This window comes from Caretta caretta, chromosome 11, assembly GCF_965140235.1.
Source record: "Caretta caretta isolate rCarCar2 chromosome 11, rCarCar1.hap1, whole genome shotgun sequence".
Taxonomy (NCBI): domain Eukaryota; kingdom Metazoa; phylum Chordata; order Testudines; family Cheloniidae; genus Caretta; species Caretta caretta.
Window position 1 is genome coordinate 71,218,102 of NC_134216.1, and position 15,111 is coordinate 71,233,212.

The window sequence follows — 15,111 nt, forward strand, 5'->3', positions numbered from 1 at the left end:
ATAGCTCATCTGGGCACCATAAGTGGGGGAGTCGTGCTGTGTAGGCAGCACTTCAGAGAATGCCACCCCTCTCCTTCCCACAATATGACCCTAGGCACTAGCCTCTTCCTGGGGGTGGAGGGTGTAGAAGACATAGATGGAAAGTAAGGCTGGTTCCCTACTGGGCCCAAAGCACTGCAGTTGCTACCCACCTCTGCTTCCCTCCCCCCATCTTGCCTCAGCCACACCACCCTAAACCCACAGAGCCCTGCCACACGCTCAGGAATAAGGATGACTCCCCCCATTCCACAAGTTTAGGGGCCTTCCCACGCTCCCTTGCACCCTGGTACCCGCTGCGGCATGGAATGGAGAGAGCAACTTGGCCCTCCTGCATTCCATTTCATGGGCGCAATCACACTTGGTTCACTTCCTCACCAATCAGAAATCATAGCAGTTCGCTAGAGAAAAATCAGCTAATTATGTGGAGCACAAAAGTCTGGTCTCATCTGAACTAATACTCCTGTCTGACAAGTGCACTTGTTTGTGGGCAGATTCTTAAGGGGTCAGACAATACAAGAGCTGGAGTGTTGGTACACAGTGCCATGTGCTGACAGATTACCAGGTCTAATCATCTGGCATGCCAACAGTCCAATGTCCTTTCCTGGAAGATTTTTTAATCAATTATATGTTCATAAATATTTACTTTTCTGCTCTTCACAGCATAATGCGGTCTGCTGGGCTTTGGATTTCTGCATTGGGTAGCCTACCACAAGGAGGAATGACACTCTGGGCTACCTACAGTGCTGCATCTCCTGAGATGGGAAACGCAGACAGAGCAGCCTCGGGAGAAGAGGTAAGAAAGATGACTTTTACACTACTTTTGCACTGATTCTGGGCTTCTGCAGTAGCCAACCTGGCCCCTAAGGGCTGCTCTATCTTCCAGCACTCTCCTCAGGGTTGTCTACAGGCTGCACCAGAGCCCAGAATCCTTCATAGTGCCTATGAGACACACACCCTTCCACCCCCAACACTTCCCTACACTGGGCTTGTAAAGCAGCACAGAGCCACTTGCACCAGTCTGGGGAATTGTTTCCCTCTACCTCTGCAAACTGCCACAGCAGCATACAGAGGCCAGAGTGGAGTGCAGAACTGATTCCTCTGAATTCAGGCTACACTGATACTTTTGATTCATCTGAATGTAGCTGTGCTGAAGTTAAAGTTATGGACAAGCTTTTCGAAAGCAGGGCCTTAATCTAACCTCCTAATTCCATATTTTGGCACCTAAATTGGCAGCCTGATTTCCTAGAGTGCCAAGCACCCCACATTCTGCAGCCCCGATGACTTCAGTGCGGCGACACAGGGTGGAAGCCAGAAGAGAGTGCAGCCAAAGGTTTGTGAGATTAGAATGCCTCTGTTAATTAAAATGGGCCATATACACTTCTTTGTTGTCAAGAGGTATAGAGAAGGCTGAGGTCATCAAATGATCACACAAAATGAACATGGAGGGATCCTGCAGTCACAAGAAAAAAAGAAAACATCTGAGGGAACTAGCAGTGGGCACACTAGAAAACACTGACTAAAGAGATCAAAAAGTTACAGACTCTGTGTTGGGGAAGCTACAGAGCCCTGAACTATTACACATATGGCAGCATCTGTAATATGGGGGCGGGGCGTATGGAAATGAGTAGTAAAAGAAAACTTTTCCAAGCCTCTGAAAGTCTCAGATGACTAAGTTTGAGGCTCTTTGGTGCAGATTTTTAAAGGCATTTAGATGCTGTTCCACTGTGGAAGGGGTGTAATTCTACCGGAAGAGTCTAAAAGTCACTTTAGAATTGAGTGTCCGAATGTGGAGTTATATCAGCATAGCTGTAGCAGGATAATTATTCTATTATAGCAATGCCTTTCGATTTCCACCATGTAGGCAAACCCTTAATCTCTCTGCACCTCACTTTCCCATCTGTAAAATGGGGTGGGAATCTTTCCTTTCTTTCCACCTTTTGACCGTCTTGCTTAGATTGTAAAATTAGATTATATTAGTCTAGATTGTAAAATTAGATTAGATTTTGAACTGTCTGGGGGAGGGACTGCTTCTTACTGTGTGTTTGCACAGCACAATGGGATCTCTAGGAACTACCGTACATAATAGTAACTCACCACCGGCCAACCTGAGACTTGACCCTGGGTTCCCTGAAAGTTGGAGGCTAACAGAAATGATCAAGGCGGACATCGGTATAGCCAACGCTGCAGTAATAAGGGCTACAAGTCAACAAGTGGACCTTCAAGCCAATCTACAACTTTGCAGGCTAAGAGTGCAAAGGACAGCCCACTGAGGGGGTCACCCAACTGTGGCTGTTCAGTTCCATGAGCCCGCATGCTGCAGCCCCCTTGTGCACCAGCTGTGAGGGAGGCCCTGAACAAAACCTTTTTATGAGGAAACCGCAATAATCTTGTGGTCCTCTGGGCTTGTATTGCAAGGTCATTGTGGGATAAGCAAGGGACAGCCTGCCCCAACTGCAGGGCCAGGAAAGACACAGCCCTACATAGCACAGCATTGACTTACTGTCTGCTTGGTGGAGTAGGTGAAGACCAAATTCTCTCATTTACAGGGATTGAGCTCATGACTAACTCCATTGATTTAAATGGATTTGGACAGAATTATTCTGAGTCCCACCCTTGTAATGAGCAGTATTTGGCCTTTACATTGTTTTTCCAAGGTAGCAGCAACAGTACATGCCCCTAACTCCTCCCACATCTTTTCAAGCCACGCCCCCTTTCCCAGGGGTTGCCGTGTCATGCTACCTTGTGCGTTGTAATTTACATGGCAGCTTCCCAAGGAAAAGCTTATTTAGCCTCTGCCTAGAACATGGAGGCAGATGTCTAGCAAGCTGCTGGGCTTTACAGCTTGCAAGCCATGGGAGTATATGGCCCAGCTCCTTAGGTCTTGAGAGGACTTCACCATGTCTGCTTCCCTTGTGCATTCAGAGCTCCTATTGAAATCAGTGCAGGGGTGGAGAGAGAGGGGAGATGAGCCCCCTACCCTACAATATGTGAATGTAAAGGGATATACTGATGTACCTAAGAGAATACCCCTTCACACTGAAAAGAAATCCTACTATATCATGAAACTTTGTCCACCTAGACCCAGCTCCACAAAGTGATCCACAAAGAACTCAATGGAAGTTAGGGGCCTAAATACCTTCCTGACTCCAGTTGTTTGCTTCTGTTTTGCTTCCCTTCTCCCTCTCTCTATCTTGTCTATTTAGATGATAAAGTCTCTGGGACTAGGACAGTTGGTTTACGGGGACACTCAGTATATGTGTTTGCACAGCGCCTACACGCAGGGGCCCTGCTCTCTCCTGAAGCCTCTAGGTGCGGCTGCATTACAAACACAACAATAATAGGGGGATGGGGAAGGAAGGAAAACACAGTTCCCCCTGGAAAACTTTAATCCCTTTCCTGCCCCCTTGCTGTTCCCGAGGGGGTTCTCCAGCTGAGCTTTGGCCTGCTTTATAAACTGCTGTGACAGCGATGCCTGAGCATAGGCTCTCCCTCCCAGCAATGCCAGAGCTCAGTTACTCCGCATTTCGTTTGGAACAGCTCAGTAAGCAATGCATGCTTGCCAGTTACTCCTCCTTCCTGACCCGGCTCCTTAGCGCCCATCCTTCAACCTTGATTTACTGTCATTTTGCTCACTTCTCCCCCCCCCCCCAGCCCTTCCTTTTTAGCCAAATGCCAAACATCTGTCTTGCTTTTTCTTTCATTTCCCCAGAAAATATTTGATCCAATGATTTATAAATGCCTGTCGTGTAATCAACCCCTGCCTGGGCACAGGGGCCAGTTTTTTTCTTCTTTCTTTGGACAAGCAGCTCAGCCAGGTTGGATTGTTTCATTTTGCTTTTCTGACGAGTAATTTCAAGGCACTTTGACCCAGCTGGGCCATTTCGATTGCAAAGGCTGAGATTTGTTTATGAACCTTCATAAGCGTTTGGTCTTAGGAGCTGAATTAGCTGGCGGGGAATATTACTCAGAGTTGGCGGGGCTGCTGAAGAGCGAACTGCCCTGAAAGGCAGCCACACATCCACAAACCCAGCGCACAATGCGGTGCTTCAGTCACCCCTTTCACCCTTCCCCTGTCCCCGCCCCGTGTTTACAGGTACCAGGGATGAGCATATCTGCGATCTCGCAAACAATACTCGGTGGCAGGCGGATACAAAAGTGGGGCTACTGGTCTAAAGAGGGAGATAGGGGAGCGTTTGAAGTTCGCAGGAGATCAGTAGCAGATTGGAGGCAGAAAAACAAATCTCTAGGGCTAGGAGATAAGGACTCACCTGGCCCCTGGAAACCCGCAGGGTAAGCTTTCCACTACTTCCTGCCGGCCACAGGCTGTCGTCAAACACCCACTCGTCTGCCTGCTTCAGCAACCCAGATGGCACCGTCCCGAGGACAGCCCCACTCTCCCGTGGGAGAGGTTCAGTGACTTCAATTCTCCTTGGATTGTAATTTCTCTTCGTACCCTACAAAGTGTAGCGTTAGCCAGCTGAATATCTGGCCATCCTCCTGCGGAACCAGGGTTCCCCTGATCTCCTCTAGACGAGCCTAGCCCTTTCATTGATCAGCTGTTCACTCTACCCTTCTTTTCGGTCCTTTCTTGCACAAGACGGGCTCGGTCCGACACTTCCCAGCTGCACAAGTCTGGCACATTCCCTCTGGTTTGCAAGAAAGTTTCCTGCGAGCCATTGTACGGCCTGTGCGTTTTGAATGACACCTCCGCCTCCACCAAGTTTGCGTCTAGCCACAAACTGTATCTGGCCGATTGAAATAGGGGACTGGTACTTGCTTTATTTCCTACGTGGGAGAACTGGATTTGTTCTCTTCCCTCTGATCATGAGGATAGTGCTCTGCCTATGTGTTCAATCAAAAGCTTGGCAGAGAACAGTAAGAGGTAGGGAGAAAATTATAAGGGAAAAAAAGGTAAAAGGGCGGGGGGGACAGACAAGGTTATTCATTACCCAGTGGTCACGCCGAAATCTGTAGTTGCCAACTCCACCCCAGCCATCAGTGACTGCAGGGACCTGTGTCTACAGTCCAACAGCCAGGGAACACCGCACAGGACAACAAGAGCTTTCAAACACATTCTGCCTTTCCCCGAGCCTAGCGCTATTTACTGCTTTTTTGTAAGGATAGAAATACTAATGAGAGGCGATGAAAACATGGTCATGGAATGGCAAAGTCTAAGTAAACACAACAGCAAGTTTGAAGTAACCAAGTTATAACCCAGAGAGGGTTAGGCCATTTCTAGAAAAGAAAAGAAAAGAAAAGAAAAGAAAAGAAAAGAAAAGAAAAGAAAAGAAAAGAAAAGTCATCTGGCTGGATGCAAACTTTCAAATTCCCTCAAGCCAACTTTGCAACCAAAACAAGAATACAGGCACTCCACTGCCTAGTTAGAAGTTTACCAGTAAATACGTTTATTTCCCATCCCATCCCCCAGTGAGGTTTGAAGCAGACGGGCGGGGGGTGGGGAGGCGGGGGTGTTGCCTACATTTCTAAATTCCACCGCGGCAGAAGAATAGAAGTCAAACTTTATTTTTATTGTATTTTGGAAAGCACTTGATCTTTGCTTGGGAAACTCTATTAATTGAATGGGTTTGCCTTTTTGCCAGGTCTCTTTATCATTATTTATGGGCTTTAAATTGTTTAAAGTTCCCTTGACGTTCAATTTACAAGTTTGGGGACTTTTTTTTTGTTCTGCCTTTTGTCCTCGAGAAAGACATCGTGTTGGCAGGGCTTTGAAACGCCAAACATGAGAGGCTTGCCCGTGAAAAGGGAGCAGGCTAGATCGCTTTTAATTCCACCCTGTTAGTGAATGGCTCTTTTACATAATTGCAGGAGCTGTTTCAAAGCCAAGCCAGAGGCTGACTTCACTTAGAACCGCATGGAGTCTATTTTGGGCTTTCAGATTAAAAAAAGAAGACGAAGAAGAAGCATGAATAAAATCGTTTAAAAAGATGAGGCTTTAATGCTTTGCCATTTGCAAATTGGTGTGTCTGATGGGGGATTTTACACAAGAACCCCTTTGTGAGCCCATCGTGGACACTTGAGGGAGTCTTCTAGGTTAGCTGGATATGAATGCAATCGCCCTGCCCCTAAATAAAACCATCCCCAGCTATTTCCCAACGCCTTCCCAGGAAAGGTTGCAATAATGATTGACTGATCCGGGCGTTGTAAAGAACCCCCAATAATAGTAGTTCCCTGAAAATCCAACACATTTCCCCGGGCAAATGGTGCTGCTCTGTTAGCCAAGCAAGAAGTGCAGAGCGGCACCGCAAGCAAAAGGAAGAGTGCTGAAAGCAGACATTCACATGCTGCCTATGTGCTGTGTTTCCTTTAGTTATTTCCTCTCCAATCCCGGTAACATCAGCAAACGACCAGGTGGGCGCTTCCTCCACCGAAAATTACAGGAATCCACATTAAAGTTCCCTCTCCCTGCTTGTGTTCAGCTAGAAACCAACCACTTACATGCCGTTAACTCCAGGCACTACACACCTACATGCAAGAATATGCACGTTGAAATAAACAAAATCTGGCGTTGCTATAGAGACTTCTGAGCTGGTGCCCGGGATGCTGACTAACACTGGCCTCTACCCGGTCTAAAATTGGTGTCAGGAGTGTTTTCGTGACCTTGTAGGCTGTAAACTTTGCTTACGGACAGAGTGCTTGCTTTACCGAAAGAGCTAAACTTGTGCCTGGCTTGTGAAGCTTCGGTGGCTTTCCTGAAATGATTTTTGCTCTTCCTCTGCTGATCGAAGTTGCAAAGGAATATATGCAAATTGGCTTGCATACAGAGCATGAGAAGAATAGACTGCGGCCCTCTGCTAATGATTTAGATAGATAGATAGATAGATAGATAGATAGATAGATAGATAGATAGATAGATAGATAGATAGATACTGGTTAATCTGTACAAGGAGCAGACTAAAAACTGTAAAGGATTTTATTATCTGCAGTCCTCAAGCTTTAAACGCATTGCAGATAGTTTGTGGTGGCTGGGATCGATCTTGTTAATCACTACAAAACTCAAGGATACTTTTATGACACGTACAGTCGTTTTCTAAGCAGTTAAACATTAAATGAGAAAATATTACTTTTGCGTTTTAGTAAAAGCACACCAGTAAATAAAAACGCCCGTTGATGGGGCTATGCCGGAATCCCTATACAACAAGCCCTCTGCCGTCGATATCTCCAGGAGCACTTTATAGATGCAAATAATATGCCATAAAATTATTCTAAATGTGGAGGTACTTGGAGGGGTTTTAAATCGTTTGGTGAGTGACATTTAAATACAGAATTATGGCAATTTTCGCGAGACATCGAAAGTTCCCACCATGGTATTTGAAAGTAGGATTTCAGAAGTTTGTTTCTTGATTGATTGGAAATATTTGCTCGCCTGGCGATTTAAAAATCAACTGATGGGCACATCTGTGACAAGTGCCAGGGCAAGATAAACCAAACAACTTTCAGAAAGATTAAGGGGCTGTCATAACTATTTTGAAACGCCAGTAAATGGGTGAATTGCTGTGGTATTTCAATGGGTGGGATTATTTAACTTCCTCCGGGCTTCAGAGTTTCTATTTGGATTTTGACTCAGGTGACATCAGTAGATTCTGAAGTAGTTTTTCATGTGAAATGTAATTGTCTACTGCTACCCACAGAGTCATGCCCCTCTGCCTGCGCACCCATAACGAATTAATGTAAATATACACGGTGCTCTAAGGGATTCCCTCCAAATATGCAGGCATTCGGACGGCTCTCCCGGTACACTTACCAGATGTCTTTAAAATGTGCTGGGAGATGTTTGTGTTCCCCCTTCAGGATAAAGTCTGCAGCGTTACAGACAGTCCGGTGTGATGCAAAGTGGATTTCCCCCCATCACGTAACCTCGCTGGAAAAATTATACTTGGGATGAAGATATTCCCTAGTGTGCCATAGAGTTAGGAGTCTGGGAGAGAAAAAGACAGACAGATTTGCAAAGAGTTGGATCGATACTTTCATAAATATCGATTTGCCTTTATCTTCCAATTAAATGTTCATGTAAAAAGACTCCCATCACAAGGGTAACAGCACCCATCTCTCTGATCACTATCTCGGTTAAGGTTTCAAAAGGATGATATCCGCCCCCCTCAGCTTCTGTCCTATTGCAGCTGTTAAAACGGAACAGCAAAGCATTGGTAAATCAGTGGGGATCTGTTCAGTAGATCTGTTTGGCTTGTACACCGGTTTGACTTGTATTATCCCCGGCTTAGGTTCCCGTGGAATCTTTTATATTTTAATCTTAGTTTTAAGAGAGAGAGAAATCAACTTTTGATAACCTTTTAATCACAGAAAATCAGCCCAGTGAAAGACAGTTTTAAGCCAGTAGGGGCTACAGCTCATTATTATTAAATCTTCCTTTTCCTACTAACTAAGCGGATCTCCTGTTCTTTTTTTAAAAAAAGAAAAGAAAAGATCATTTAATTAGTGCATGTTTTCAAAAGTGGGGTTTTGTTTGAACAAACATCGTAAAGCCTCCATCAGGCTCCAGCGATATCATCAGGCGACCATTTCAAGCCCCCCGCTTCTCCCTGAGGACCGACCACATTAAAAAAACCAACAGCCTCTCCCTTTATTATCGTAATCCCCCCTGCAGTTAGTGTGGGTGGGTGCGTGCCCGGAAAAGGTGTATTAGGGTTTCAAAAGACCAGGAAGAATTTAAAACAAAACAAAACAAAACAAAACCCAACCCCCGAAGCGGGGCTGTTCTCCGCGAAACAGGGAACACAGCGAATTGGTGGGAGGAGGAAAGCCCCCCGTGCAAACCATCCGGGACTTCTCCTGCCCCCTGTGAAACAAACACAGCATCAACCCGCAGCTGCATCCCGAGCCGGGCTCAGGGGCCGGGGGACTTTCCTTTGCCGGCGCGGCGCGGAGCAGAGCCCCTGGGCCCCGGGGCGGCTGCCGGCGGGGCCGCTGCATGTGCCTGGGGCCGGCGGAGGGGGGCCCCTCGGAAGTGTTAATGGCTTTTCACGAGTTTGCCCGGGACGCGCGGGCCGGTCCCTTCGCCCTCGGCATCTCTGACCCCGCCCCGCCCCCTCGGCCGCGGCGGCTGCCCAGAGCCCGGCTCCGGCGGGGAGGCGGGGCCCAGGCCCCGCGCCCCGCCCCCGTCCCCCGCCCCCGGCCAATGGGCGGCCGGGCGGGCGCCCACGTGAGGCGGGCAGCGGGTCGGCAGCCGGCAAAACGTGAATGGGAGAGGAGAGCGCAATTTAAAGGTGCTGGCGGCGCCCGGAGAGAGCCCCGCGCGCTCCGACCCAGGCAGCGTCTCCGCGGCCGCCTCTGCGCACCGCCCAGCGGGGCCCCAGGAGCCGGCGAGGGGATGCCCCCGATGCCCCCCAGCAGCACCGGAGGCGGCCCGGCGTCGACCCCGGCCTGACTCCTGTCTCTCTGCCCTGCACCCCCCGGCCCGCCCCCCTTCCCCCAGCCCGCGCGGGACGGGGCGCCTGGATCTGCCCGGCTCTGGCTGCGCGCCGCGGGACGGGCCGCCTGCTCCTGCCTTTCTGCTCCGCCGCCTCCGGTCCCCAGCAGCTCTATGAGCGCGGCTTTCCAGTCCTCCCTCATGATGATGCAGCGCCCCTTGGGAAGCAGCACGGCCTTCAGCATAGACTCTCTCATAGGCAGCCCTCCCCAGCCCAGCCCGGGCCACTTCGTCTACACCGGCTACCCCATGTTCATGCCCTACCGGCCCGTGGTCTTGCCCCCTCCGCCCCCGCCCCCTCCGACCCTCCCTCAAGCCTCGCTGCAGCCCGCCCTGCCGCCCTCCCACCCCCACCACCAAATCCCCAGCCTGCCCCCCGGCTTCTGCTCCAGCCTGGCCCAAGGGATGGCTCTCACCTCCACGCTCATGGCCACGCTGCCCAGCACCTTCTCCGCTTCCCCGCAGCACCAGGAGGCGGCCCGGAAGTTTGCCCCCCAAGCTCTCCAGGGCAACTTCGACAAGGGCGAAGGGCTCGCGCAGGAGAACGAAGAGGGGAAATCCTTCCTGGGCAAGGAGAGCTCCCTGCTGTCATTCGCCGCCGCAGAAGCCGTGCAGGCTTCCCTGGGTGAGTGGACAAATGACTCTTCTGGGCGCTCAGTTAGAGCAAGTTTTTACTCCCTTTCAGTGAAGCCGGGGTGTGTGGGGGGGAAGGGTTATTGCCGGGGTGTGTGGGGGGGAAGGGTTATTGCCAGGGGATAAGGACAGATCGTGTGTGTGTCCAGCCATAAAATAACCATGTCAATTTCACAAATTTAGCAATTCCATTCCATAGAAATAGGTGATCTCCAGCTACTTTTTACTAGGAAATAAACCCCTCTCCCCCACTCAAATCCTGGGGGAGGTGGTGAGTCTCACACATTATTTCCAAAGGAATGCACTCGACAAGGGTTGATGAGCTATAACACTGCAAAGCGCAACCTTATCAACCTGAAAACTTAAAATCTATGTCACATGTAATTACTACAGTCTGTCTAATCGCTATTTATAACAGCGCTGGCTGTGCTGCAGGAGGCCAGTTGGATTTTACAATTGATTTCAAGCGTTTAAAAAAATCGCACGCAGGAAAGAATCATCTCTGAAATATTTAATCCTTCCGGGGAAAGATGTCTTTTCCAGAGAGAACTAATCTCGGTTTCAACACTTTCTTACTATTGTTCACAGTGCTATCCAAAGAGGAAAAGTTTAAGTACTTCCCAAACAAATTAAGTTTCCCTTTCTCCGTTTTTTGAGAGGTTTTCCTCCCACTGTTACAAAAATATTGGCAAGTGAAATACATGGCTACCAGTAGCATGCAGAGAACTGTCTCTTCAATCTTGTGTTGTGGCAGAAGGTAACATTTCATAAATCGGCTTGGTGCGAGGCTATGGGGGATGGTGGCTGCTATTCCAACAAATGATGAGAAAATATCGGCCAGGGGAGAAGTGTTGAAACGGGCAGTGAGAAATTCAGTCTAAAGGAAACAGCTACATGTCCCGAAATGTTACTTTATGTCTGCCAAGATCGGTTTTCTCTTTCCTCCCTATAATCCCGCTTGCTTTCATCAAACCCGGATAGATCTTCCTCCCCTGTATAAATAGAGAGACATAAATCGAGGAGGATTTAATTCAGTAGAACTAAAATTTATGCTGGAAAATGTTCTGGGACGTCTGCAGAGCTAGCCGTGCAGAATGTAACGAAATGCCTTTGGTTTGCTTTCAGTAGGGGCTGGCCGGGCTCAGGCCAAAGATGATTCCAAAGCGGAAGACGACTCTAAAGGCAAAGAGGAAAGTTTCTCGATGGACAGCGATCTAGATTATAGCTCTGATGACAATATCACAAGCCAAGCCGCTCATAAAGAAGAGGACTCTGGCAACGCACTAGAAGAAAACACCCAGAGCACAAATAACTCAAACACCACCACATCCACTGGCAAAAACAGGCGTAGGAGAACAGCCTTTACCAGCGAGCAGCTGTTAGAGTTGGAAAAGGAATTTCATTGCAAAAAGTACCTGTCTCTGACAGAGAGATCCCAGATCGCTCACGCCCTCAAACTCAGTGAAGTGCAGGTCAAAATCTGGTTCCAGAACAGAAGAGCCAAGTGGAAAAGGGTGAAAGCCGGCAATGCCAACTCGAAGACAGGAGAACCATCCAGAAACCCCAAGATCGTCGTACCCATCCCCGTCCATGTCAGCAGATTTGCCATCAGAAGTCAGCACCAGCAGCTGGAACAAGCCAGACCCTGATACATTTTCCACTACCCCTCCCCCCCCCCATCCAAAAGTTTTGATCAATGTTTCGAAATCGGGTTAAAAACAAACACACACAAACTTTAATCTGAACCTTTCGACATATCAAGTAAAGCAAGAATCTATTAATGAGGCTTAAAACCTGTGTTTTGTTTTGGAGCGGGAATATCAAACCCTTGAAGAGACCTAATAAATATTTATGATACTGTCCTACCTTGTGTATAAAGTGCTGGATGTCAGCTGCAGTGTTTTGACTCTTTTGGGACCCAACAACCAGTGACATGAATTCTGACATTCCAGAAGAACAACAACAACAAAAACTGCAATGCCTATTACCCATCTTTGGGGTTTTGTTCCTTATCATTTTGAAAGGTAAAAATGAAACAAAACTAAGAGGTTTGTTTTCCCTTTTTTGGGTTGGCTGAGTGGCAGACATTTGGGTGAATTATTTTATTTTATTTTTGCCTGGCTTTCTGTCGATTTGGTTGCATATTCTACTAAGCCATGTTTGAAAAGCACGATCCTCTCTATTGTGTTTAATTTATTTCAATGTAGCTTTTTCCTGATAAGTTATGAAATTTAAAAAGAAACTCAGTCTTGTGAATAAACAAAATCAAAAGCGAAAAAGAAAAAACCCAACCGACTTCTGTACCGAATTTCTTGTGTGAGAGTGGGAGCATTTTCCCTCCTAGGACAGAATCAGTTTAGGTATGGGTCCTCTGCTTCTTAAAGGTGAGGTTTATTGTCAATGGGAAACATTTCGCAAAATACCTAAAGTTTAACTCTGGGGGAAGGGAGAGCTTGCCACCAAGGTGATAGCTGAGTTTATGGAAGCGAATTTAATCTATAATAAACAGTCAACAAAACCCTGCTGAAATGGATGTTATAGAAACAGGCTGGCATTGTAGAACCTAGTCCAGGAGGGAGCTGACCAGAAGGGAATACGGTAGCCATGCCTGTGATTCTAGGTACCTTGAATTGAAAAGGATCAGACAGGTCTTCTGCCCCCTCCGTAAATATTCAACACACACATACCCATGCACCGAATTACCTGGCGCTTTAAAACCAGCCAGTACTGAAAAGTCTGTCAGTGAACTGTTCTGATTTTACTTCTGCTCCAGTTGTGTGCAGGGTTACTGTGGCGTGTCAGACAATGAGAGAGATGCAGGCAGTTTACTCCTGAAGTGGGACTGACTTTGTATTGTTATCTGACCTGCCGCGCTGTATCTGATTAACGCTCTAGGAAATTAACAGGGCCAAGTCAGTATCTATTCGCTGCCTACGATCTGTCTGATTAGGAGGAAGAAAAACTGCAACCCCGCAACGTTGTCAGAACTGTGGAGGGTCTTTAGTGATATTTAAAAGCAAAGCCCCCTGTTCACCCCCAAAGTTGTCATGATGCCACACTAATTGGGATGCGCACAATGCAATAATCTGTAACGACATGATAAAAATGACAATATTCCGCTAAAAGCTCAGCCAAAATAAACCCATCGAAATGGGGCATTTTTCTTTTCCACACGATTTTGGGCTTAGGAGACCAGAACTTGTTTCCGCCTGGTTATGAGCATACACATCAACGGTTGAAACATATATTTGATTGTCTACTCTTCCCCGCCCCCTTCTATCGAAAGCTTGTTTGCTAACAAAAAGACTTAGATTATTAACAATCATTGGAGCTAAATACTACCTTTCCTCCCACCGATATTTAAACAAAAATATTGTCTCTATCACTCGCCTATAACACATCTACTGTGGGCATCAGGGACAGAGGCGACCTACAAATAGAAAGACAGGAATTAAAAGCGTTAATTTGCTAAATAAAATTAAAAACAAACAAAAAAAGCAACCAGCTCCTAACTGGCTGTGAAAGTGGACAATTAAGGGGAGCTGCAAGGAGCAATTTGCTATGCAGATAGCACTCAGACTTCTAGTTTAAGCTTCAGTGAGTAAATCAAATGTTCCAGAAGGTCAATACCAATATTGACATAATTTATATCAGTTGCACTTCATCATATATTTTTTTTTAATGCTGGGGTTTAAATTGCATTAGAACGGTCTGGAAATGAAGCTTTGTAAGGACACAGCATCTTGTTTGTGGTTTCCCTTCTAAACTGCCCCAAAAATATTCCAAGTAAGTAGCCTGATCAACATCGATTTTTTCCCCTTTTGCACTAGGACTATATTATTTATAATGACTGATAAACGGCTTAGATGGATTAAAAGAGAATGATAGGAGAGGGTCATGAATAGATAGCCTACATTTGAATCATGGACACTGAAAGGACAAGGCCAAATATTTCGGCACCAGCAGATAATGACTGGAACTTTAAAAAAAAATCTATGGATACAGAGGCTTTGACCTGAATCACACCTCATAGAAAACAATTTATAGCCGCAGAGGCATTGAAGGAATAAAGTGTGACTGTGAGCGGTGTATCCCATGGATGTGGGTTGTTTTAGGGGAATAAAGTGCAGAAGGAAAGGAATTGCTGTCATGTACCTGTGCTCGTTAGGCAAGGGGCTGGTGTACGTCTGCATGGAATTTGGAGCGTGGGGATTCGGTGTGTGTGGCTATATATAAAACCCAGGTGCAGTCCCCGTACAGTTGTCAAACACATACTTGACACACCCAGATCAAGCAGAGAAATGTATGAGCTAACCGCACCCCCTGGAGAAGTAAAAAGAAAGTATGGGAAGTATAAAAATGCGTAGCCCCATGACAAACCCTAAATTTTCAATACATGATCTCTATGTATTTTTAAGCGATGCCAGAAGCACAATAGTGCAATCTTTAGTCTACAAAGGGAAGCGCAGACACTTATGTGGCTGCCGTTTGTCCCTTCTTAGAAAACCCTGAAAATAGAAGCTCAAGTCGCTTAAGAAGTTTTCCAGCCGTCCTTAGCTGGGAGGAATGCGAGAATGACGCGAGCGCTTTGGCTTGGGGTCAGTTACACCACTCCAGAGCTGGGAGGATTTCATCTGAGCAAAGAACAGCTGTTCTTTGCCCCTTTTCCGCCAAGGGGGCTGGGAGGGGAGAGACACACGCGACAGTAAATACAATAAAAGTACGCAGCTGCCAAATGCTTAGCAAAGTTACTTACCAATCAAGTTTTTTTCCCCCCACCCAAATAAAATAGCTGCAAAGTATGTGAGAGAGAAAGGGAGATACAGGGCTTGAGGTGCCCTGAAGTGGAAACAGGGACAGAAGAAAAGAAGATAAACAAGTGAGGGGGGTTGATAGCTGTCATCATCACCACGATCATGGCTTTCATTTGGCTGCCTAATGAGTCAGATCACAGGCAGAGAGAAAAATTGTCAATCGCCCAGGCTCTAATGAAT

At 47.1% G+C, this 15,111-nt stretch overlaps 1 protein-coding gene across 2 annotated transcripts; it reads left to right on the top strand.

The window, feature by feature from the left end:
* The first annotated feature begins 9,294 nt into the window (after positions 1–9,294).
* Positions 9,295–11,840, top strand: GBX2 (gastrulation brain homeobox 2). 2 transcript variants are annotated; one of them, XM_048870113.2, is made up of 2 exons: positions 9,295–10,109; positions 11,243–11,840. In XM_048870113.2, the coding sequence occupies exons 1-2, from the start codon at positions 9,599–9,601 to the stop codon at positions 11,764–11,766; spliced, it is 1,035 nt and encodes a 344-aa protein (XP_048726070.1). In that variant the 5' UTR covers positions 9,295–9,598; the 3' UTR covers positions 11,767–11,840. The 2 variants fall into 2 exon arrangements, with proteins under 2 accessions (XP_048726070.1, XP_074974261.1); XM_075118160.1 differs by having other exon boundaries at positions 11,246–11,840.
* Positions 11,841–15,111: the final 3,271 nt, after the last annotated feature.

Excerpts from the sequence above, each read along its gene's own strand:
- GBX2 (XM_048870113.2), top strand. The coding sequence starts at position 9,599 with ATGAGCGCGGCTTTCCAGTCCTCCCTCATGATGATGCAGCGCCCCTTG. Across the intron at positions 10,110-11,242 it reads AGCCGTGCAGGCTTCCCTGG|TAGGGGCTGGCCGGGCTCAG; the intron begins GTGAGTGGACAA and ends GTTTGCTTTCAG.